The 23731-nt window shown below is 39.8% G+C and overlaps 1 protein-coding gene across 3 annotated transcripts in view; it reads right to left on the bottom strand.

Annotated features, from left to right (window-relative positions):
- Positions 1-23280, bottom strand: part of ARL15 (ADP ribosylation factor like GTPase 15) — a 230504-nt gene extending 207224 nt beyond the window's left edge. Inside the window, exons 1-2 of one of the 3 annotated variants that reach the window (XM_054186919.1) lie at positions 22973-23280; positions 9475-9531 (exon numbers count right to left, since the gene is read on the bottom strand). In XM_054186919.1, the coding sequence (XP_054042894.1) occupies positions 9475-9531; positions 22973-22984 (69 nt within the window). In that variant the 5' untranslated portion in view covers positions 22985-23280. Of the gene's footprint in view, positions 1-9474; positions 9532-10151; positions 11876-22972 lie in introns of those variants that run through there. The other 2 variants (XM_054186920.1, XM_054186921.1) reach the window with 2 other exon arrangements.
- Between the last annotated feature and the right edge of the window lie 451 nt (positions 23281-23731).

The following is a 23731-nucleotide window of genomic DNA, read 5'->3' as shown; positions in this document are numbered from 1 at the left end:
TCCGCTAGACTATTATTAGAGGGTGAGAGCTTATATAAGATTAATTCACATTACATTACAGGCTCAGCAGAACACACAGCTAAAACCTCGATTTCTTAATTGTGGTTTTCTTGCTCATTATCTGATAGTCCTAGAGCCTCACATTTCCCCTGTCTCAGCGTAGCTCGTTCCACAGCAACTTTTTTTTTTTTAACATACATTTTGACCTTTTTATTCATGAGGTATTTGGATTTACAGCTCCCTTTTATGATCCCCATGTTACTCCTGCCTGCAAGGCTGAGGTCCAGTATTTGGGGTTCTCATGCTACTGTAGCCTCTGCTTTTTAATCTGGTGTGCATTTCCACACTTGATCCCTTTCAGAGTCACCTTATCGTTCAAAGTCAAGTGAGAAGTTACAGTGAAAAGCAGTTCAGAAACCAGCTCTTGAAACCAAGAGTTACTTCCCTCTTAACATCCCACAACATGAACCAACCTGCTCTTGTGAGCCTCTCTCTAAGTAGATTCTCTTCCATAGCCAATAAATTCAAGCAGAGGAAAACCAACACGTAATTCTTATAAAGAGCAAGGCAAAAGCATCTGAAACATAAACCTTGATGTCAATAATCAAAAGTCTGTGTCAAGTTTTACTCTACAGGCTCATTTCACTTTCCCTTCATGATTCCGGGATCTTTTGACTACACAGATTCAACTTCACAACAAATCCCACCTTGTTTTCCACATGCAGACAAAAAGTGTACATGACACAGAACTTGCACGGTTTTCATGCACACTGCTGTGTTTGATACATTCCCTATCTGCCTGTAATCTGCTTGTCACAGCGGACGCTACGCTAGGAATCAAACGGAGTATCAGTCTCTGTTAGGCCTCTAGGTACGACCCTGTGCAGATGGGGTATTACTTAAGAGTATATCATCCAGAGAAATGCACTGCAACGTCTTCTGTGTAATTCAGGATGACAACAAAACAAGTAAGCGGATCTTCAAGAGAACACTAAGGCAACACAGGCCTGGCTAAGAAACAAAATCTCCTATGTTTTGGAAATGCATGCAGCTTTAGAATCAGGGAACAAATAATCGTTGTAAATCGAAGTGAGTGTTGTCCGACTACACTAGAGTGTGAACAGTGTTTAAAAAAGACATTATTAATGGAATTTGAGGGAAAGAGATCCTAGCGTACAATTCACCTCAAAGTGTTCCATCTGCACGTACACCTTTCCACCACCACCACTCACCCCAACAAACTGGAGAAGTTAAAACACTCTATGTTAAAACAGGAGGATACTAATAAAACAACACTAAGAAACAAGTCTGCAGTGCAAGGGAAGTGAGTTGTACAGAATAAAAAGCATTATTTTTGTCAGTGGCAAGAAGTCTGATCTCACAGAGAAGTCCAGGATGAAGTAGAATGATATCAGAGGTGAAGAAAACAAACGTGACACGTAAGGGACAATTGAACAGGATGGAAGTGTAGAAACTATGTAAAGTAATGAATAGCTGAACTGTGGGATGAAAGAGAAAAGACAGTGGCAAACATTAGCAGATTACATTGAGGTAATTCCATAAGCAGATGAACAAAAAAAAAACTTAAGCATGCAGAACCACACCACCTGGCTGATGTTCAGGAGTTTTGAGGAGACGAGAGGGAGTTATGCTTGTTTCCCAAACCAGGTGACTAACACACTGCCACAGAATGGTCAGAGATCAATAGTATTTGGCTTCAACCTAGTATTTGGCTAGCTAGAACTGCTGCAAATAAAACCACCTCTGTGCAGTCTCGCAGCTCTTCTGCCATGTCAGTTTATCTCAAAGAGGACATACAGATGTATTTCATACAGCTCTGAGGAAGGCCTGTGCACTGCACTACGTGTTTCTCTTCAAGAAGAAGCAAACATACTGAAAGTGTACAGGAGTACTGCACCTCAAAGAGCAGGAAGATGAGGAAAAAGGGTAGGTCACATTTCGGCCTGAGATGCAACATTTAATAAAATAACTGCACAAGAAATTATTTGTGTTTGAGTGCTCTTAAAGAGGATATCTAAAGAGTTGAGTGAAACAAGGTGGGTCTAGTGCTTTAATGGGTAGTATTAAACACAGCTAAGAAATTGAAGTTGCAAGTTTGGGAGGCCTTAGAACAAATACTGCCGCAAAGGGAGGTAAAGGAGATTTGCCTATGTTCACATAGACAATTGTGACAATACCAGAAACAGAATTTTAAAATCTTGGTTACAACATGCCATGTGTAAGTAACTTCTGGTTTCCAGGACACAAGACATCCTGGACATCACTTCTCACATCTTACCAATTCCTAAAAGTCTATTGCCCAAAATGGCATTTGAGATACTAATATACTTAATTGCTCAAAATCTATCTTTTGAAGTATAATTATGTATATTTAGACACACTTATACCAGTGGAACCATTGTATGAAGTTACAGTACTCATTAAACACTTAATTTTCTATTCTTCAACAACATAATACCCAGAAATATAAACCTATTAAAAATCCTATGTAATTTTGTACTATATAAATCCTTGCCAATAAAAATGAAGTGGCACTTTTCAAAGGTCTTCACATTACAGAATATAAACAGGTTCAAGATTTGTGTGAAATATAATCAAGCTGATCAAAATACAAATATTGCAATAGAAGGCTGACCTAAAAATGACTATTTACTTTAAAAGGTTTAAAAGGATCTAAAGGATGCCATAGAACAGCCTTCCTAAAAGCATTTATGTCTTTAATTACACATGGACACAATTTAAAAGAATTTTGAAGATGTCAGACTATAATTATACAGAACATGCAGCAGCAAGAAATTGAGCAGGCCACTTAAAAAAAACCAACTTAAAACACCTGAGCAAACATTTTCAACTTTATGGTGAGGAGAAACATTAAAAACACCAGGACAGATGCATACTAATGGAGGGAACTAGAAGGGTCTTTTCACAGAAAAAAAAGCTACCTCACAACAGATGAAATTTGGTGGCATTCGATGCACTTGCGTTATTTATTTTTTTTATCTACTATACACTTGTATGACCTCTTCGCTTAAAAGATACTATTCTTGAACAAATGCAGGATGTCTTCAGAAAATAGAGTTGAACTATTTACAGTAGTAATCATAATAGTAACATATCACTGATGCCTTCAGGATACAATGCAAACATATTCATAGGGAAAAGCAATATTTTATCAGCCTAAGGAAAACAGACAAGCTTTTGAGCTCACAGTATCAAAACAAGTCTAAAACCTAATGAACAAACTGATCCCACTTCTGCTGTAACACGACATCTTGTGAAAAAGGTAATTATCATGCAAGAAACATAATTTGTAATACATTGTAGTTGCCTAGCTGCAGTTAAAAACAAATACAGACCAACCAAAAACAATCTACAATTCATTACCCATAAGCAACACCACTTTTGGGAGGAGTGTAACATCAGAACAATACATAAGACTAAAAGATTATGAATGGTATATATTACTGATACTCTCTATTTCCACTTGCAAGTTACCTGTTAGATTTTCATTTATGCAACTGTACAAAATAGAGGATGTGATTGGACACACACACACAGAGGAGTGCGTGCAACTTTTAGCAAAGTCATAGGGCATTCTTTCACCACAATTTAGAACTGCCCCAGCAGACTCTAGAACACTTGCAAATTAACTTGCTTTTTTGCAAACTTCATGGCTATGCACAGGCTCAACCTCTGGACTACAGAATGTGAAAGAAAAAATTCACTTTCACTGTAGAGCCATTTCTAGTCTTTTTGCCCACTCAATAATTCAAATGATATAGCTATCTGCTGGATTTGTACACTTGATATTTAGTAATTCAACATGTCCCACTGCTATCTTTCTGAGACCACAGTCACAGGGCAGCTCAAATTTCAAACGTGATATTTTTCATAGGAGACTGTCAGGATTTTTAATACCTTGGCTTCTCAATGTACTTGCAATTTACATTCTAAATCTATCATTCATTTAAGAGAATTATTTTTTCTTTTTATAATTAAAGAGGCTACTTTGAAAACTGTACCAAAAAAAAGGATGCTCAGCAGGGGCCAGAAGGAAAATTCCACACTCACAATCGCCCTGTGTATCACTGGAGCCTACGGGAGCAGTTTATCTTTCATGCAGACCAGCCACTGAAGGCAAAACATGACATTTTGCCAGTCTATTACATGACTGTTTTCTGGAAAGACAGCAACACTGAAGATCAAGAATCCTGACTTCCAAAGAGAAGATGCAAAACAGAGTTTATGTACTGGACAACTAATCACGTAGCTTTGATAAATACAAACTAAACGGCAACTTGTATGAACAGAAAGATTTGAGACTGTTGTAATGAGATCTGGGGCTTTTTTCCTAGCCCTCCCTAAAGTTAATGGTCCGTGGAACAACACTGCTGTTTTCTAGAGCATGAACGGCCTGTGGACAGCAGAGACTAGTCAGAACAAACACAACCCAAGTTCATAATGTCCCTAGTTCAGGACAAAGCTCTTTGCAGCCTGCAAATCTGTCAAACAGACATTTAATTCTGACAAAAATTAACAGGCTAATTTGGCAAACCATAGTGAAACAAATTACTAGTTGTCAGATGTTGTCAAAGGACTGTAAGTACAGTGTGTATCAGTGAACAGCTCAGGGAAGTAATGCTGTCACAGCAGCATTGGTTGGACCAAGCTGCTGAGCTCTTTGAGCAGGTAAGGTGAGCTCTGGCCACAAGGAGAGGCTGCTCAGCAATTCAAGTACAGTTTACTTTAATCAATGAACAGTGTGGAGAGAAAGGGCAGAGAATTGTATTCTGATCCTCACTCCTGGACCAGCCTTGATGATTTCCCACTTCACCTGTCTTTACCTTCCCCATTTGAAAAAAGAAAAAAAGTCACAATTTTTTCTTTACTTCAGAACAGTAGAAGGGAAAGTCTCATAGCTCATAGCAAAAAAAATCCATAGTATAGCCAACATTCTTACACACAGAACACCACATGCATCAGCACATTCTGCCTCTCTTTCTCCTATTTATGTTGGTAGCAACGTGCACCACAACCACCATGGTTCAAGCAGCTTGACTACAGATTTGCAAGAACAAAGTGGACATACTCTATCAAATGGAAGTCACTGACAAGACTGGTGATAGCAAGCACCTTTTATTTAAGGCTGGAAGTTGAAAACATTTATACCTTTCCTTTCCAGCAGTCTACCCACAGAATATCAACAGTGACCGTGAATGGAATTGTCCACATTTCCCAAAGGGTAGCACATAAAAGGATTTTTTTTCCTGCTGCCCTTTTGTGCCTTTGTTTTGCTGCTCATGTCAAGGACACAACAGGGAAAGGGAGGAGTAGACAGGATATGCTATATGAGCTCTATTATTACTTTAACTTTGCATTTTCCAATGGGAAACCACGTCAGGGAGGAGAAGAGTCTCACAGGAAGCTTTCCATACTGTAAGTCACAGGCTGAAAGTCACATACTGTAAGTCACAGTCCTGAACCTTTCCAAACATGCTCCCGTTATTACCTCCTATTCCCTGACTGCCTTTAGTTACCACCTCAGTTGGTTTCTCTTGTCTTAAAAGCTTCCCCTCCACTACTTCATGAATAAGTGTTATTTCTGTTTTGTTCAAGCATCAGACGAATTCCTTAGCTCACCAGCTGTTTCCAGTCAAACCATTTCAAGACATGAATTTATCATTATAAACAAAGACAAATGTAAATTAATCCAAAGTAAACCAGATAACTAAAAGCACATTTGCATCATTTACTATATTTACTGTATATAAACGATAGTAAGCACAGCTGTATAAATGCATCATTTATTTCCACATCTCACTGTGCAAATTCAAACCAAGAGGCTACTAATACCAAAATATCCATTACTCATCATTTTCAGGAACAAGATGCCAACATTGATGCAATGCTGCTAGAGTGTATCACTTTTGCCATATGCAGCATCTGAAAAGCAGAAAGCTCTACAAAGGGCTTATTTTTTTTAAATTAGTGTTTTCTTATTGTTAATCTATGGATGCCATATTCTGCAATAAAGGAAAACTGTTACTTTCTAATTTCCTGAAAAGGGAAAATACTGTTTTCCAGTATTTTTCTTTCTAATGCATACCAGCAAAGGACACGCGTCCACTAAGTCTCCTTAGTTTGCCTGCATGCTTCTCACCACTGCAGAGGCTTCTGTCCTTGTTCTGTTATCCAAAACGAGTTATACAAAAAGTACTTTTTGCTTATTCCTGGAGTCAGATTTAGGGGATAGGGACAGGAAAGAATACCTTATTACCCCTGTTCAAAAAGGCATACTATTATGTGCAAACAGTTGAGACGAAAAAAAAAGTCTCAAAGCCTAGTACAGTGTATCAGAGAACTTTACAGAGAAAATGTGCAGGCATATGATCATGCACCCTGTTTCTGAGGTAGAGTCCTAAATATCGATAAAGATGGCAAACGTCCCATCACAAAAACTGTCTTATAAGACAACAAATTTTGGATTATTTTTCCTCGAAAGTTCATGTAGTTCGAACTCTCTATCATTATTTTATTAGAATTTTTACCTGGTTAAGAAAATCAAATCGGAAACAGAAAGGAATATAATGATAAGCTTTGCTACAAGCTGTCATATGCTTATAATCTCCACAGCCATGCAGATTCAAGAAGTAATTTATCTGCCTGTTCCCACACTTCCAACTGATACTTCTGATTGAGACACTAGTATGGTGGCAGAAGCAGAAACATTTGTCTGAAAAGACTGGTACTAGCTGCGTAAAACATACAGAGGAAATGGATTTTTATTTTGGTTGGGTGGTTGCTTGATTGCTTTTTTAATCCCAAAAGTTTCATTTATGTTTTCATTTTAGGACACATATCTTACAGCTTCAGGTCTTTATGAATATCTACACAGTTGTTACATTAACCGCCTCCGCTTTTCTACTCCCACCTTCAAGGGTATACACTTCCAAGTAAAGCTCATGTGGTTTAATCCCCCCAAATGGGCATCACATATCTTTCTGCACTCTTGCAAAGATCTATGTTTTTCCTAGCTCAAGACAATGAAGCTTTATCCTCTTAGTCATGGTAGCTGAAGGCAGCACAGGGTCTTTCACCATGAATAACTATATAAACCCTTCCTCCACCTCATAATCTGTACAGGCCTGAAAAACAGGAAACCTATTTAAAGGAGTAGTACAGCTGAAGTAATGGGTGCTCAAGAGTGTTACTGATAAGGAGCTTGATAAGACACTAACAGTTGAAATGCCTGTAGTCCAAAGGACTAAGAGCCTTTGCAAGATACTTCCAGCACTGTACAACAAGGACCTGCAGAACAGGAAGTGTCCAAATAATACAGTACAAACTGAACACATGGTGCTGGTAAGGACTGGCATTTCAGCAACTGTTCAGCTTTTGGATAAAAATCAAATAATAAAAAAATAAAATCTATTAAATCTGCAAAACAGCATGCAGTAGAAAGCACACAATACAAGATATAAGGAATTCATTAAATGGGAAGTATGAATTGGAGTTTTGTCGTTTGCTTCTTGACATCAGTAGGGAGCACCATACTTGGTAGCTGCCAGGCTGCTCGCATACCTGAGCAACAAACCCAGTGACGGCATGACATGGCTGAGCATGAGCAGAGCATGATGAGGAGGGAGGAACTACCACACTTTGTTCTGCATAGCTCTCACTTCAGCACGCCTCTGCCTTTATTCTGACAACAAAGCTGTCCAAACCCACTCTCCAGCCAGATCACCTCAAACTCACCTTTTCAATGACTGGCATTTCTACATAAGCAAGCACTCTCAGCATCTAGCATTTTCCTAAAGAAACTATTTTAGCCTTCATGCACTCTATGTGGGATGCACGTCCTCCCTCTACACTCTGGCCATAACAGTGCATCTGGACGCTCTGAAGTCTACTCATCATCCTCCTCACTTTCCTCCCTTAAATACTAGCAGTTGATGAAATCAGTTCCTCTCAGCATTTTCATAAATGAAGCTAGCTCTTTATAGTCTGCAATTTAAAAAGGTTGATGAAATTAAATACTATGCTGCTCAAAAGGTCTCAATGAGATATCAGTTATCCAACTATCACTGTAATTGCAGCCACCACAACTTAACAGTGCACTGCAGTATATACCCCACACTTAGCTACTTTAAACTAAAACAGAACCAATTATTGTCAGGGGGTGTATTTTGCTATACGTTATCCTGCTTATACCAAATTCTGCAGCACACATGCACTTGGACATCCTCTCAAATTAATTTGGCCAGCTTACTATAGCCTTCTAAAGAGCTGGCAGATGGTTTGCATACCTTGCAGCCATTAAAACCTCATACTGTAACCTCCTCTGATCCTCCAAGATAAGCATATGCTTATCACATAGGAATCTGGAGAGCAAAAGTCTTCCTGGGGAACTTAAATACCTCAGGAAAATATGCCTTTGACTTCGCAAGTAGCAGTTTCCTCCGTGAGGATTTTGTCCATATTGCCCAAATCTGTTATTTTCTACTCTTTGGAAAATAGTCTTTTAGATGCTGAAAACAGAATTCATGAAATGGGAAAAAAAACTCAAGCAGATATTAAATCCTACCTGGAATGAAATTCTAAGAATAAAAGCAAATGTTGAGCTTTGTCATTCTGCCCTCAAGTAAGACTCTGTGGTGGTACATAGCCCTCATCACAGTTGTTCAAAAGTCATCTACACTGTGACTGTACAGCCTAATAAAACAGGAAGCAGTAAGTGCCAAGCTCCCTCCTGAAAAGTATTAACAGTAGCAGCAGCATTCATACTCCAAAAGCTCCAGGATTTGAAGCATGATTTGAGCAACAGTGTCTTATACATTGTGTAAGCAGAGCTTACACAATGAATTTCTGCGAAACACCCCATTCATCTAACTGTTCTCATCATTAATTGGAACAACTGGGAGCAGCAAAAAAAACGTTAGCATATTTGGGACATATGTTTGAAGTAAAGTTCACATTTCTTTTATATAACTTAATTAAAGTTGGGGAAGTTTAACTTACCAGCATTTGGAAAATATTAAGGCACTCCAGACAACGCTTACAACAACATGTGCACTTAGCTAACATGTTTTAATGTACAACATTATTCGAACATCATGGATATTTAAAGCAAATGTATACAAATCCTTCAGCAATTACATTAGGCCAGAATTCTCAGCAACTGATACACATGAATTTTAAATTTTCTTACACCTTAAGAGGTTAGCTAAGTTTTCTTCCCCTTCTTAAGGGGAAGAATACTTTTTCTGTCCTGTTATTAGTATATCTTTGACAGGATAAACCCATGCTGTAGTCTGTTTATGTAAACTAATATGACAAATCCCTTTTGATAAATGCATTACTTAATCCCAATCCCAAAAAACTACATAACTTCTTTTCACTCAAATGGCATTAACACTAACAAAAATTATTTATTTAGTTAGAACATTGCCTTACCGTGTAAATGCCAATTCTACAAACAGCAAATGACAGCTGGATACATTCAGACATAGTCTAAAGAAATTAAAATAAACACATTACCAAGAATGCTATTTATTAAGAATTAGTTTTCTTCCTATCTCTCCCCTCTCCCCTGAAATAAACACCTGATGGTACACTACTTTGTCTTTCTTCTGTAAGGCTGTATTAAACAAGCTGAGAAAAGTGCTATATAAATTTAGATTATGCAGATACTTACTACCTTTCATACAGAAGCAGCTGCCAACACCATTACACTGCTAATTCAGTATTTCATTATAGGCCTCAAATTACCTAATGCTCCCCAAAATGACTGTACATAACATTAACATTTTGCATGCAAGCTTTCAGTCCCATTTAATTTTATCTACTCTGGTTTAAAAACAACCTGCAAGAGATATTTTAATAGAGTAAGGCACTTTTTGACATCTTAGTAGACTGTAAAGAGCTTCCATGCTTAAATATTGTAGTTCTCTCCTTGTATCATCAAATTCTCTTCCTCTATATACCAAAATAATGCATATAATTTAATGTTCACACATTTCTGAAGTCATAATCCCTTAGTTTTCTGAGATTTTCACATTCAAAATTGAACTCTCTATTGTTTTATTTGACCTGCTCTTACAGCTGCGAATAATCATATTAAAAGTTTTTACCCTCAACTTGCTCAACTTCCAATCTGTTGTGACACCACAATTCTATGTCTTCTGCAGTCACCCAGAGAAGCTGAGGATGGACTATGAATTTCTGATGAAACAGATGAAAAACATCTTCTTTAAATAGCATAAAGAAGCCGCAAAATAAATGCAACTCCCAACACCAAAATAAAACCTATTGTACATTTGACAGTTTTTATATACAGTCAGGTACAATAAACCAGGCTTACTATGATTTATTCAGAAGACTAATTGAGGAATTACTTTAAATAAGGTATCTGAGAAGTCACTGTAGGCAAAAATTAAAGCAATCAAGTGGAACATTTTTACTATATGTTTTAACAAGTTCACACATCGTCTGCATGTATTTTAAGATGTTCAAGATGAAGTGCTGAATACTACAGACTTCAAGCAGTATCAGTGAAAAGTTCTTTTTTTCCCCTCCAGCCTCTGCTTCTTAACCTCTCCCCCCAAAAAACCTGCAATTGGATTACGCATTTAATTAGAATTGTGATTCAAAAAATTAAAAGAACAGCTGTTGTGAATTATGAGTAATAAAAAAATGCGTAGCAACAGTTTTCTTTTGCAGTAACTGTTAAATTTAAATTTTACACAAAGAGTAATTCACTGAACGGTCTGAAAGTCAAAAAAGCACAGCACAAAAACCTGAAAGCAAACCTCAACAGCATGTTTAATTTTGTTTTCTTACTGCAATCTAGAATATTATTACTACAAGGAAATGCTGCTTCAAAGCACTATTTAAATTGCCAGGATATTTTTTCTTTTCTTTTTTTTAGACCTAGCTTTCAGAACAAACATCCAATTCTACAACTTGTGCTCTGAGTTTCCACAGAAAAAAAGTCACAGAAAAATAGGAACAGAACTGACTTTGAGAAATCCTATGTTACACAAAATGGTGGGGTTGGATTATAAACCATACTCATACCCCTCCTGACAGTATTTGCAGACCTTGTTCCAAAGGTTCCAGGGATGGATAACTTCCCCAAGCAATTTAGTCCAGTGCTTCATTACCGTCCCTACTAGAAAGTTTCCTAATGTTTAACCTGAGTATGCTGCGATTTAAGCCCATACTTAAACACAAGGTGATACATACAGTGATTTGTATTTTCAGTATTGTATTTGCAGTGACAAATTCTATGCTGATGGAAAACCCAACTTTGTATATAAAGTAAAAGATTATTTCAGGTTGCAAGGGAAGTAAACATGCAGCAGCAGCAAACCATTATAGTTTTTCAATGTATATAGTTTGCTTTTATTCTAGACAAGCACAGGTTATAAACTGTTTTCCTTTTTTCATTTTCATTCAGTACTTTGAGGCTGTACATTCTTGGGAGAACTAAGCTGCAGTTCAAATTCCCCAACAAGGACCTGCAAGACCCTTGCTTCAGTAGAATAAAGCAAGCTACAGCTCTCTTACCTTACTCATCTGTTGCTGGGTTTGGTGCTGTTAATGTTTTGAAATCAACAAGCTATTACAAGACATGAATTCTAACATGATCTCCCCTTTCTAGTGTCACATAGAGTACCAGTGAATGTTCCCCTATGCATTTCCCAATGAAATATTAAGCTAATCCTTTCACCAAGCCTGCAAGATAATGCTTAAGATCTGCAGTCCGTAGTGTTAAAGCTCATTAACTCCAGTGCTGTTATTAGCTGCTCTTATATTCACCCTTACTTGCCCTCCCCCCCCAATTTACATTCCCCATGATATTTCAGTTTAATCACTGAAAAAGGGTCAGGAATTGATTTAAATAATTAGATGTTTAGTGATACTATCCTACAGACTATCACTCTGACCACTGAATCACAATATATGTGATAATCTGCTGCCACAATGGGGAATTTATTCTTGATACTTGTAATCTTTCATTACTTTGGTTTTGCAACTCATTTCAGACCATACAACTGGGCAACAAAACAATTGTTGGAGAATTTGCATTTAATTTACTTACAGTTTATTGTTGCTTTCTGAAACGATTTTACATGGTAAGCATGAAAGTAAAAGAAAAAAAATAATGTAAAAATATACCTACAAATATTAGAAAAGAAAGATACCTTGTTTGACACAATTCTACAAAGACTTATTCTTAACAGAAGTCATTTAACATGTCTAAAGTGAGAAATAGAGTCCTCAGATCAAATATATCAAACAACATAAGCATACATCTCTGCCAATCCGCACCCTTCTGCTTAGGCAAAGTATCATCTCACAAACATCTCACAAATTTCCTCGGATGGAAACTAAATTCATGGCTAACATACATCTTTGCGCAAAACTTTGTTATTTTAATCATATGTTGTAAAAAAGTGAGTGTTCATAATGACTTAGAATGATATCTGCCTTGCAGCTGTGCAACTTCTCATTCACAACAAGCACTTATTCTGTCCATTTTTTCAAGCATTCAGCTACGAGTAAAAATATCAGTATAAAATAATTTCAGTATTTAGTGTTTAAAACAAAAACTCATACAGCTCTGATATAGGCAAACATTAATCTGCAACTGCACAAATTCATTGGTTTAATATCTATATCTTCAGCAAATATTAAATGAAATTCCTACCCATAACATTTACAAAAGAGCAAATTTTGAAGAGATTATTTACAGCATGTTTTGCAAGTGATCGCTTCAAAGCTGCAATCACTGAGTTGAAAGCACTAGTCTCAAGAACCTTGGGCAAAAGAGGAGGAGGGATCCTAATCACCTTCTCAGAAAAAGCTGCACACCTGACAGAACTGCAGGAGCTGCTATCCTCAATTGGGCCAACCAACAGAAATACTCACCTTGACCTCAGCTTTCTTTGCCATAATTGTAAATACATCGCAGCACTAAGTATAGTTCCAAGTCCACAAAACCAGAAAGGATTTTTATGAGAATAAGTTCTTGTTGGTTTTTTTTCTGGTGATGTGTTTCATTAGTAAAATAAAGATTAAGATGCCCTCCTACTCATTTATAAAGTGCTCCACCCCAGTAATCACTTGGTATTACTGGACCTTCCAGGCAAAACCTTTTCTGCCTCCATTCTTATGCACATCTTTTTCAGTGCATAAGAAATGTGGAAATAAGAAACACAAGTGTAAACAATACGCAGATTTGAAGGTACCTATATGTATGGAGCCTGAAAAAAATTCTCAGTGCTTATGTGTTTTAAAGAACCTGTAGGTACCCAAAAGCACACACAACCATGCTACAGTACAAGCGGGAGGAACTTTGACCAGAACTGCTGTTTGCTAAGCTTATGTCCTGAACTCCAAGTAACACAAAGGTTCCTCTCTTTCCACAGAAGATGTCACAGCCCTCTAGCACATTCCATTAATAACTCTTCTAATTGAAATACCCCAAATTCTTTTTTAATACAGTTCTCAGGGATAAAAGACACACAAAATATTTTCATATTCTCCTTTAATGCTGAATAATTAGAATTTTAAAATACCAACCTTCCTGTACATAACCATTAGGAAATAAATCTGAGTTTAGAGACTAGAAGAAACCTGATGCTGATGGAAAGGCAATGATATGTGAACAGGAAATAGGACGGGATCCAATAACTCTCTTGTCATCATAAAAAGTAATCAAGTGGATGCACCAGAGAACAATGCTCTCCCCTCTTTTAGGCAACATTCTTACTAGAACAGTTTTCCATGACTGTTTCCAGGACTGCAATGGTTCAGACAGTGAAAGATGCAGATTAGCCAACACAAAATTAATAGCTGCAAGAACAGCATAGACATTTCTCAAGAATTCTGGACCTTGTCTACTGTCTTGCTGAAACCTGAAATTATGCAAGTTTCTAGGCAAGAATAAAGCACTGGGAGAAGAGATGACTCACTGTAGACTGCATCATCACTCTACACAGGCTGTCAATTCAGCTTCAGGTTCACTCAATGTTGTGGGCCGTACATATAAAGTCATAAATTGGTTAGGATACAAATGTTGGAAGGCAAATAGCCTCTGCTCATACGCCAAGGCAGCACCTCCAAACAGAAGGAACTCTTTAGCCACATGTCCCTGGAGCAAATTAAATATCTTTATAAATCCCTCTGAATTAAAATGTCTCACCTCCTATGCAGTCAGTGCAATTCTGTTTACACTGGGGAGCACTCCTGGACACCATTCAGAATATCTCCATTTTCTAAACTGCAATTTCCTGTTCTGGAACTAGATCTAGCTGTCCCCTCAATGAGGAGGGATAGAGCATAAGTACCAGGACGTACAGGGAATCATATCTCATGGACACATACTCAGGTTCCAGCAATCGCTGCTTCACGATCTCCACAAGACTACCATTGCATCTGAACACTATGTTTAATACCCCCTGGCAATGGACCTGTCTTCCAAGAGACTGTACAAATTCACGGTCTACTCATTTTGGCCTCCCTAATGTTACTGCACAAGTGAGATGCAGAATTCAACTATATTCATGGGAAAAAGCAGTTCCTGGATTATAACTGTCATCAAGTTCTCCTATTGGAATAAATGACTTACTGCTTATCTACCTTCTTTTTATGATTTCAAAGATGTCTATAATATTGCCTACCCACACCATTCAGCTGCCTCTTCTTCAGACTGAAGGGCTATAACTATTTAATCCCTCCTTCTAAGGAAGCAATTGTTTTTGTTCAATTACCATGTCATTCTTCTCTGTATCTTCTTTGGTTTTACAATACTCTTTCTGAGTATTCTGCTCTGGCGGGGGGGTTGGACTAGATGATCCCCTATCATTCTGTGAGATGATGCAACCAGAAGTGTAGCATTTAAGACAACAGCAAACCTTACATTTAAGCAGTCTAAAAATGAGATTTTTTCCTTCTCAATACTCTATACTCTAAACTTGTTGACAGACGTCTGGGTTGAGACAACATTTTGAAGAAGAATCCTCCTTCCCTTTCCTGAGCACTGATGGTATTTTAGGGCTTATCCATGCATTTGTACCACCATGTGACTTCTACTATAAATACATGCAACTTTGCATTTATCAACACTGAATTTCATCTGCCATATTTTTACCAATATCAAAAGGGGTACTATGATTTTTTTCCCCAGGTTCAATATGCACTCTTAATATTTGTCTCTACACCAGCACACCCAAAACACAAGCAGTTTATACAACTAAACACAAACATGAAATTCCCTTGCAATCTCTGGATTCTCTTCTCCCTGTTATTCACTGCCAGAGCAGTGCTATCAATGGTCATTTATGAAACTTACTATTGACAGTTTACATAACAATTACATGATTTTTAATTGCTTTGAAGTTTTTCATCCCTGTTAGAGGCAAAATCATATAAAGGAAGACTAGGCAGTAGTTCCTAAAAAAGCTAGTAAACCATAAAAAATAGATGCTTCTTACATCCAAAAGCTCCAAGTCATAATAATAAGAAAAAAAAATCTGCAAACTTACTTCCCTCATATCAACAGTTCCTACTGGCTCTTGGATGCCAGTTTTCGTTCCCCAGACTCCCCAATGACAAAAGCTAATGTAGTCCTGTGAACAAGTTTTCCTTCTACTGCTCCACCAAAACATAAAAGCAAAGCACTGTACAAAGATTCATGTTCTTCCTGCTGTTTGTCCTTATAGGCAACAACGCTATAGGGGAGGACTGCATCTAAACGTAAGAGAACTTGTCAGCTAGCAGCTACACTTCCTGCTTTGTGTCTCTTCCTCAGATAGCAGGAAGCTACTTACATCCTCATGTTGGCAGTTAGTATACTCACCTTACCAGGCTTCCAGTGAGACAAAAGAAAAGTTCCATACTCCGAAGAGCTCCAGCATGAAATAAACCTATCTCTTATTCAATGAAAATAGCCTATTTATGTCTCCAAGGACTTTTATAAAGTCAGACAGTTTGCAATTCAGAAAGTTTTGCTGCACACACAGTGAAAAAAAGCAAAACCAACACACTCCAGAGTATTATGTGCCAAAACCCAATCAATCACAAGATTTTAAGTACTGCATATGGTTTTTTCCTTATGGCTTTACAGCTGTTTGGGCCCACATTTGTGGTTTTAAGTTTGAAACTAAAAATGCTTCTTTTTTTAATGGAAAGTTGATATCCTCACATGATCACAAAACTTCAGAACTCGGTTTAAGAGAATAAACATCACAAGCTGGCAGTATTAAAAAACATGGGCTGATGATACTGACAAGAAGCCAAAAATGGTAATCAGCATGGGGTATTAGGAAGAGTATTCTGTCCTTACCAAATGCAGGTTTTCTCACTTATGAAAAGCTTGCATTTCTAACCTTTTGTGAAATTCATCACCATGTTCCCTCAAGCTTGTACGTCTGACTGAAGAATTCAGGAGCAGCATACTGCAGAGCAACACAGACATTAATTCACAAGGACACTATAGGACTATTAGTAACAAACACAGACTACCACATTTTCAGAAACCGGGACACATTTTTTGGTGTAATAACATCTACCACTCTAATGCAATCCTCATCGCAGAAAAGCAAAATGGTAATTTGATTTTAAACATGATAATTCACTTGGTTCTTCAGTCTGTGTATCTTAAGAGAATGAAATTTCTGGTGCTGCAATACTCCTGTGAGTTCACAGAATCTTGCACTGGATATAATCACATTAAGGCATTCTTTTGTCTTCCCAAGGAAGCTGTATCAAGTTTCACTGTTTGCAATAGCCACCTTGGAATCAAAAGTTTACCTGGGGAATTCAATAATGCCTCCTATTGCAGGAAGACTGAATGCAGCATTTGACTTAAATCTTCTGCAAAGGAATTCTACACTTCTGCTCACAGACCTGTGTTCAGCCAGGTAATGTGCACTGAGTTAAGTCACCAATATTTTTATTGCCTTTCTATAAGGATGATTACATCTTTCATTCAGCAAACACTGCAATACTGGCTAAGTAAATTCTACCAAAGAGGAAGATTTGTTTTCCAGAGCACTTCTCTTCCAGGTCTTCAGCCAGACCAGGTTCTTAAACTCCCAAACTTACTTAAATCAGAAGCATGCTTATGCAGGTGAGGTCATCTCCCAGAATTCATTCCATTTGCCATTCCCAGTTGATTTAGGTACGAATGTTATGCTTCACAGAGCTGAAATACCAACAGGAACCTAGCCACAATAACTTCTTTGGGTGAGGGACTCTGAAATTTGTTTTGGGTTTCTTCCTACATTGCAATGCTGATGCAGAAAGTAATCAGAAGCAGCAGCATTCTCACTTCCAGGTTAAGTGACCTTGGCTACACAGACAATAGCAAGTAGTACAGCACAGCAAGAGCTGGTGCTAAAGACCAAGTATTCATGCTACATACTTCAGGCCTTTTACTTCAGACTAGTTCTGATCTGGTCCTGTGAACTGAAAACCCATTAGTTGCATGCATCTTCCAGTCTGGTTTCATCTGAAAAATATCAAGTTCATGTGATCTGTGATCACTCTGCAATACAAACCTATGTACAGTAAGTAGAGGTGACTAAGATTTGCTTCAAAACTTCACATCTTACCCAAACACTAATACAGTTGCATGCAAATGCTACACCAGCTGATCTAGTGAACCTGTTAGTTGCCTTCTTTCCTGTGTTCAGCTATATCTTTATTTTGAAACAACAGTCAGACCCCTCATTCTCATGCCTAATCAGCTTCCCAAACTGAGGAAGGGATAGTATCTTAAGATACAAGCCCTTGTTCTCTACAGAGGGTGTAAGATTTCAAGGATGTTATAGCTCATAGATGACTCAACAAACAGCCCCAATAATCCTTATCATTACATGACAAAGGACAAAATGTGTATGAATAGAGGGATATTTAGTAAATAATAAGAGGACAAGGCATCATAGACCTTTGTTGCTCATGTTGCTGGCAATATATCAAAACCTTATACATGCCTCAGAGGAAAAATCCAGGGTCCCTATTATGGACCTTTCCCCATGTTTCTGTATTCAAAGAAAAGCAGATACTGGTTTACAAAGTTTCAATAAAGCAAGACTCTGAGTTTCAAACAGATGCCTCCATGATGCCATCTGTAGTATAAGAAAGAATGTTTTCTATAGCCTGTAGATATCAAACAATGGAACAGGCAGCAACAATGGAAAGACAGGATCTGAAGCAGATCAGAAACATTAAGTGAACATGATCTATCCTGTATTACCACTTTCTAAATCCAACCTGTCCAATGAAATCAAAGGGTCCAACTAAATAAAAGAGAAGGTCTTAAAGGTATGGTGTCCAAGAAAGGAAAGTTGCTCAGAAACATGTTTTTCTTCTTTCAATATTAACTAATGTTTTTAAGAACACCACAGCTTTGTATATGCAGCATTTTCCAGTCAAGAATGACCTTCCCTGAACACTATCCAGAAATTGAGGTCAAGACCATTCAGAAACCAAGGAACTCTGAAGTCACTTCAAGGCCTATTCATCTAAAATTCGAAAATTTAGCTGAATTTACTCAAAAACTACCCAAATTTTAGCTTCTGTGTGCACACATACAGAAGTAAAATGGTTTATAGCAGCTCACAAATGTACAAAGAACTGAAAAAAAACCAAACTTGTTATATTTAAAAAAACAATCTTCAACAAATGAACAATGGCTCTACTGCACTAAGAGTGTGCACTCTCTTGACTTTGCAACACTCATGTTCATTCTTAACTTCTAAGAAAAAAAAAAATCACTGAAGTTAATGTGGTTGTTAATGCAAGAAGCGTTATCTTCCATTTCAGGTTCGAATATATTCTTCGTTACCTGCCCAAGAAACATTCTTATACACAAATGAGATACTACATAGTATAGGATGCAATTTAAGGATAAGCTATCATATCATGGGAGCGTAATGATAGGACACGGGGTAACAGCCTCAAACTGAAAGAGAGTAGATTCAGATTGGATATCAGGAAGAAATTCTTTACTGTGAGGGTGGTGAGGCACTGGAACAGGTCGCCCAGGGAAGCTGTGGATACCCCATCCCTGGAAGTGTTCAAGGCCAGGCTGGATAGGGCTTTGAGCAGCCTGGTCTAGTGGGAGGTGTCCCTGCCCATGGCAGAGGGGTTGAAACTAGGTGATCTTTAAGGTCGCTTCCAACCTGAACCATTCTGTGATTCTGTGATATTAAAGATGCTGAATATACAAAATTAAACAGTAATCAAATTTATCTTACAAACTCTCAGGGCAATATAAGACCTCTCCTTTTTTTGTAAAGTCACACTGATTCAAATTTCTACATCACCCTCTCAAGTAGCTTTTAAAAGCTCTACACAGTTCAGGCTAACACATGCAGCCGTTCAATGTAAGATCCTTATCTAGTACAAGAGGATGCCACTGAAGAAGTATACTGCGAAAGTCTGCAAAGCAGCTTAAAATTTGCATTAATATGAGAAATTGAAGTATTGCTATTGTCTTCCCACAAGTTCTCCAAGCAAAAATTGTAAGATTGCTTACATGCCATGCTTTACACAAGATGCATCATGCCGTCATTTCTTAAATTGAGCATAGTATACTGAACATAGGCCAGCCAACAGAATTCTATGTATACACTATAATCTTTCCAGACACAATGCAGCAAAAATGAAGCAGAAGGCGGCTGCAGATACACCACAGGATTATGTAGTCACAAAAATATACAAATCTACATTGATGCAGCTGTGTTCACATAGTATGTTTTAGAGTAAACTTCAATGTAAGGAGAATAAACTGTATGAGAAAAAGGTGCCTCTAAATGAGTGAAGATAGGTTATTTCCTAGAGGTTGAACATGGTTTAGCTACGTTGATTTAAAAAACAAAACACACCACAAAAAACCACAACACTCCTAACACTGTAATTATATCAATACAAAAATAAAATAGGCACCAGGCACAAGAACCTGTTCTAGCTATTAAAGATACAGAGTCTAGTGCTACTTTTCTGTCACAATGCAAAACCAGACCAGAGCACCATGGAAGATACTCTTCTAACCTTTATCGAATGGCATTAGCCATAAATCAAGTATCACACTGTAAGTAGGAGAGGTCCTACGCAGGTTCTGGGTATCTACTCATAGAAGCTTGAGCAGGTTTGAACATTTTCAATAACCTGCTGATATTAGTAGGTGCCGCAGATGTTCAGTATTTCTTGGGATCAGCTCCTTAAATGAGAAAAAAGTCTCCATCGGTGTAGGCCCTATCCAGGAAAAATCAGGAAAAGAAACTTGCCGTGTAAGTCTACTAGATGAGGGTAGTGCTGCAGCAAACCTTAGTTATTCTAGCTTCCTTCACTAAATTCCCTCCTTCAGCCCACTGCTAACCAAAACTTTGTCTAATGCTCTGTGTCAAGGGACTTACTGCAGCCAGAAACAACTGCATCCTTTGCCCTGCTGCCTGCTTCACACTAAAGGCAGAGGAGAAAACCTCACTGCCTGCAGGCTGCAATACAGGTGGCCAACATGAGGAACCAGCAAAGGGACTATCTGCTGAAGTTCTGAAGCCCACATAGGTGCAAGATCCCAACAAAAATGCATAAGACACATAATTCCTTAATATGTACAGCTTTTGCTACTGCTGTTATGAAAATAATGGGATGGTTGTTCTACATCTATAGGTTAACGTCCATACTATAACTGCAACTCTTGCATAAATAAGAGTAGGCCCATCTTTATGTTAGTGCAATCTGTGGAAACAGCTTGGTCCTCCAGGCTGAAAGTGGGTTGCAGACAACTAGTTGCCCAACTCACCACCACCAATTATTTTTGCCAGAGCAGATTTTCTAAGGTGCTTGAACCTGCTGTTCATTACCAAGAAGAGCCACTCCATTTACCATCATTAACAGAGAAAAGTGAAGCAGGACCACTCTGCTGCACCTGATGAAGATGAGGACTGGAAGGGGAAGTCCTCTGCACAAATGCATGAGAAAATACTTGAACTGTCAAAGAGAATTAGTTTTCTTTCCAAGTTATACACAGATGCAAATAATTAAAAACTTTTCTATTTTTTCTTCTTTGGTTTAAAAAGGTTGATGCCAGTTGCAACAAGTTATTCCAAAGATCAAGCGACTCCTGCTGCATAAGAAGTATGGAAAACCCCGCAATAAGTGCTGGTCAGTGACAGATGAAGGCATCTTGGACTGTCCCGGAGCATCAGTGGACCAGCATCCTGTTTAAACTATTAACCCCAACCTCTGGCTTTTGCCACCTATAAAAAAATAACTTGGCTGATCTGTAACAACTTCTACATCCAAAGAATTCTTTATGTTTCATATAGCACTGTAACATGCACTGTGAGCCTGATGAGACCTTGAGAAAGTCTGTCTTCAGAGATACTCCCTGATACAGGAGAAACATTAACGCAAAAATTGCATGAGCAGTCAGGGTATCGTTATCCTAAAGATTCAGGTTTTTTAGAGATGAACACCAAAGAAAGCCACACAACAGAAAAGAGGAAAAGGATCAACTAGAGAAAAACAGTAAGAAAAAAAAAAAAAAGTAAAGCTATTTAATCCCCTCCCCCCTTTAGTTAATACAAAAACACGCTCTCAGTTTCCAAGGCTTATTAAATTTATTGTTCTCAGAGTGGTTGGCCTTCCACACAACAGCCTGTAGCAGTCACAAAGGTTAATGCAAGCATTTCAAAAAGTACACGATGGCCAGTTTCATCTGCATATACGTTTATAAAGGAAAAAATCAAAGAAACAGCTCCAGGCTCTCAAGATCTACAAGGCTGTACCTGGCACACACCAAGTTTATTATCAGTATTTCATTAACTAGGTTCTTAAAGAGAAGTCCACCTACCATTTCTGACACACGGGACTCATTTTCTGTTCTCTCTCTGTTATTTGAATTCAGGAAGGAAAGCCTAAAACATTTCTTTTGAGGTATAAAGCTGAATAACCCAAAATAAGTCTGAGCTACATGGACATAAGAATAACATTTCAGTAAATATTTAATGTATTTCTGGCTTAGTTAATTTCATTGTCAGAGTAGGAGAAGCTGGCCACTGCATGCAGCTCTCATCTCAGTATGGCGGATCTTCAAATCAATTCGCTAAAAAGAGCATCTCCAGAGATTGTTGAGTGGCTGACTAACATCTCCTGAAAGCCTACAACCATGCACATCTCATGTGAAGGCATCAGGAAGGCTGAGTCAAGTTTCTGACTCCAAATACTTCCTGACTGGTCCCACCAGACACCATGGCCAGAAGCGACCTATTGCCCTAGCTGGCTCTTCACAGCTGCTCACTAGGAAGAAGGGGGCACAGTTTTTAGGCTAGTGCTCAAAGCCACAAAACTTGAGTGATGGGATGCACCGTCACGCTCTCCCATTGCCACGTTCATAGAACAGGTAAGCAGGTACCATACTCTCTATACATAAAGTCACCAGCTCATTCCGTAACCGTGCCACACGGTTTACTTGCCAAGTGTACCAGTGAGTCTGAACACCAGCCGTGACCCCAGCCCTAAGTGCGCGTCTGCGATACAATCTCTCACAGGCGAATAAAGCCAATATTCATTAAAGAGCAATAAACGCTACCCCTGAATACCGGTTGCCAGGGCGCAGGGCTGATCCCGCCCAAGGTGACAATTTAGTTCATTCAAGCGTATCCTAAGCTCATGCATTTAGGAAAAAAACAGCGACCCGGGTCATGGCTTTAGCCACCTAATAGCGCCCAAATGAGCGGGGCCGCGCACGCCTCAGCGGAACCCTGCCGCTTTATTGCCCTTTAACAGCCCGCGGGCCGGGGGTCGCCAGCGCGGCCGGCCCCGGCTGGCCGCGCCCACTGCCCCCTCCCCACACACACACAGCCCCGCCGCGGACACCGCCTCAGCTCGGTAAGATGTCCGACGGGCCGGCGGGGGGCCCGGGAGAACCTACCAGGTAATCCATGTACCGGGGTGGCGCCGGGCGCCTCGCTGCCGAGGAGGTCTCGGGGCCCGCGGGCGCCCGCCCAGCTGACAGCGGCACTGGGCCACCGGGAGCCCCGCCGTCGGGCGAGCAGCGCTTCCTGCCGCCGCCTCGGCGGCGCGGGGCGGGTAAGGTGGGGGGTCGGCGGCGGTGGCCGCCGCAAGGTGCAGGGCTGCGGGGAGGCTGGGCCGGCGGAGGGTCCGGGGCCGGCGGAGGGTCCGGAGCCGCTGTCAGAGCCGCCCACCGCCGCCGCCTCACCGCGCCTCACCGGCCCTGCGCGCGCGGCAGGGGGGGGGGGGGGGGGGCGTGAGGGAAGGCGGGGGGTGAGGGGGAGGGGCGCGCGGCGGCGGCGGCGGCGGGGCGCGCGCGGCGGGGGGCGGCCGCAGCGCAGCCAACCCCAGCCCCGCCCGCCCGCAGGCAGACCCACGCCCCGCCGCGCGCGACGCCGCCGTCAGCTGATCGCGCACGTGGGGAGCGGCGGAGGACGCTCTTAAAGGCGCAGGCGCCCGGCGTTAGCCGGGGAGGTTACGAGTAAACGTATTTTCTGAGAGACTTAGTGAGACGTTACAGGTCAATTTGCTTTCTCCTGCAGCGCAGTTCCCCCCTCCTCGCCTCCGGCGGGAGTGCTGCCGGTGCCCGGGCGGGTGGGCGGGCTGCAGTCTGAGGCGCAGGCTGGGCCGCAGGTCAGGGGCCTGAGCCCCAGCGCGCGCCCCACTGAGGGCGGGAAGT

The sequence above is a fragment of the Rissa tridactyla genome, chromosome Z (genome assembly GCF_028500815.1).
Source record: "Rissa tridactyla isolate bRisTri1 chromosome Z, bRisTri1.patW.cur.20221130, whole genome shotgun sequence".
In the NCBI taxonomy this organism is placed as follows: Eukaryota; Metazoa; Chordata; class Aves; order Charadriiformes; family Laridae; genus Rissa; species Rissa tridactyla.
This window is presented reverse-complemented; position numbering and strand designations above follow the sequence as displayed.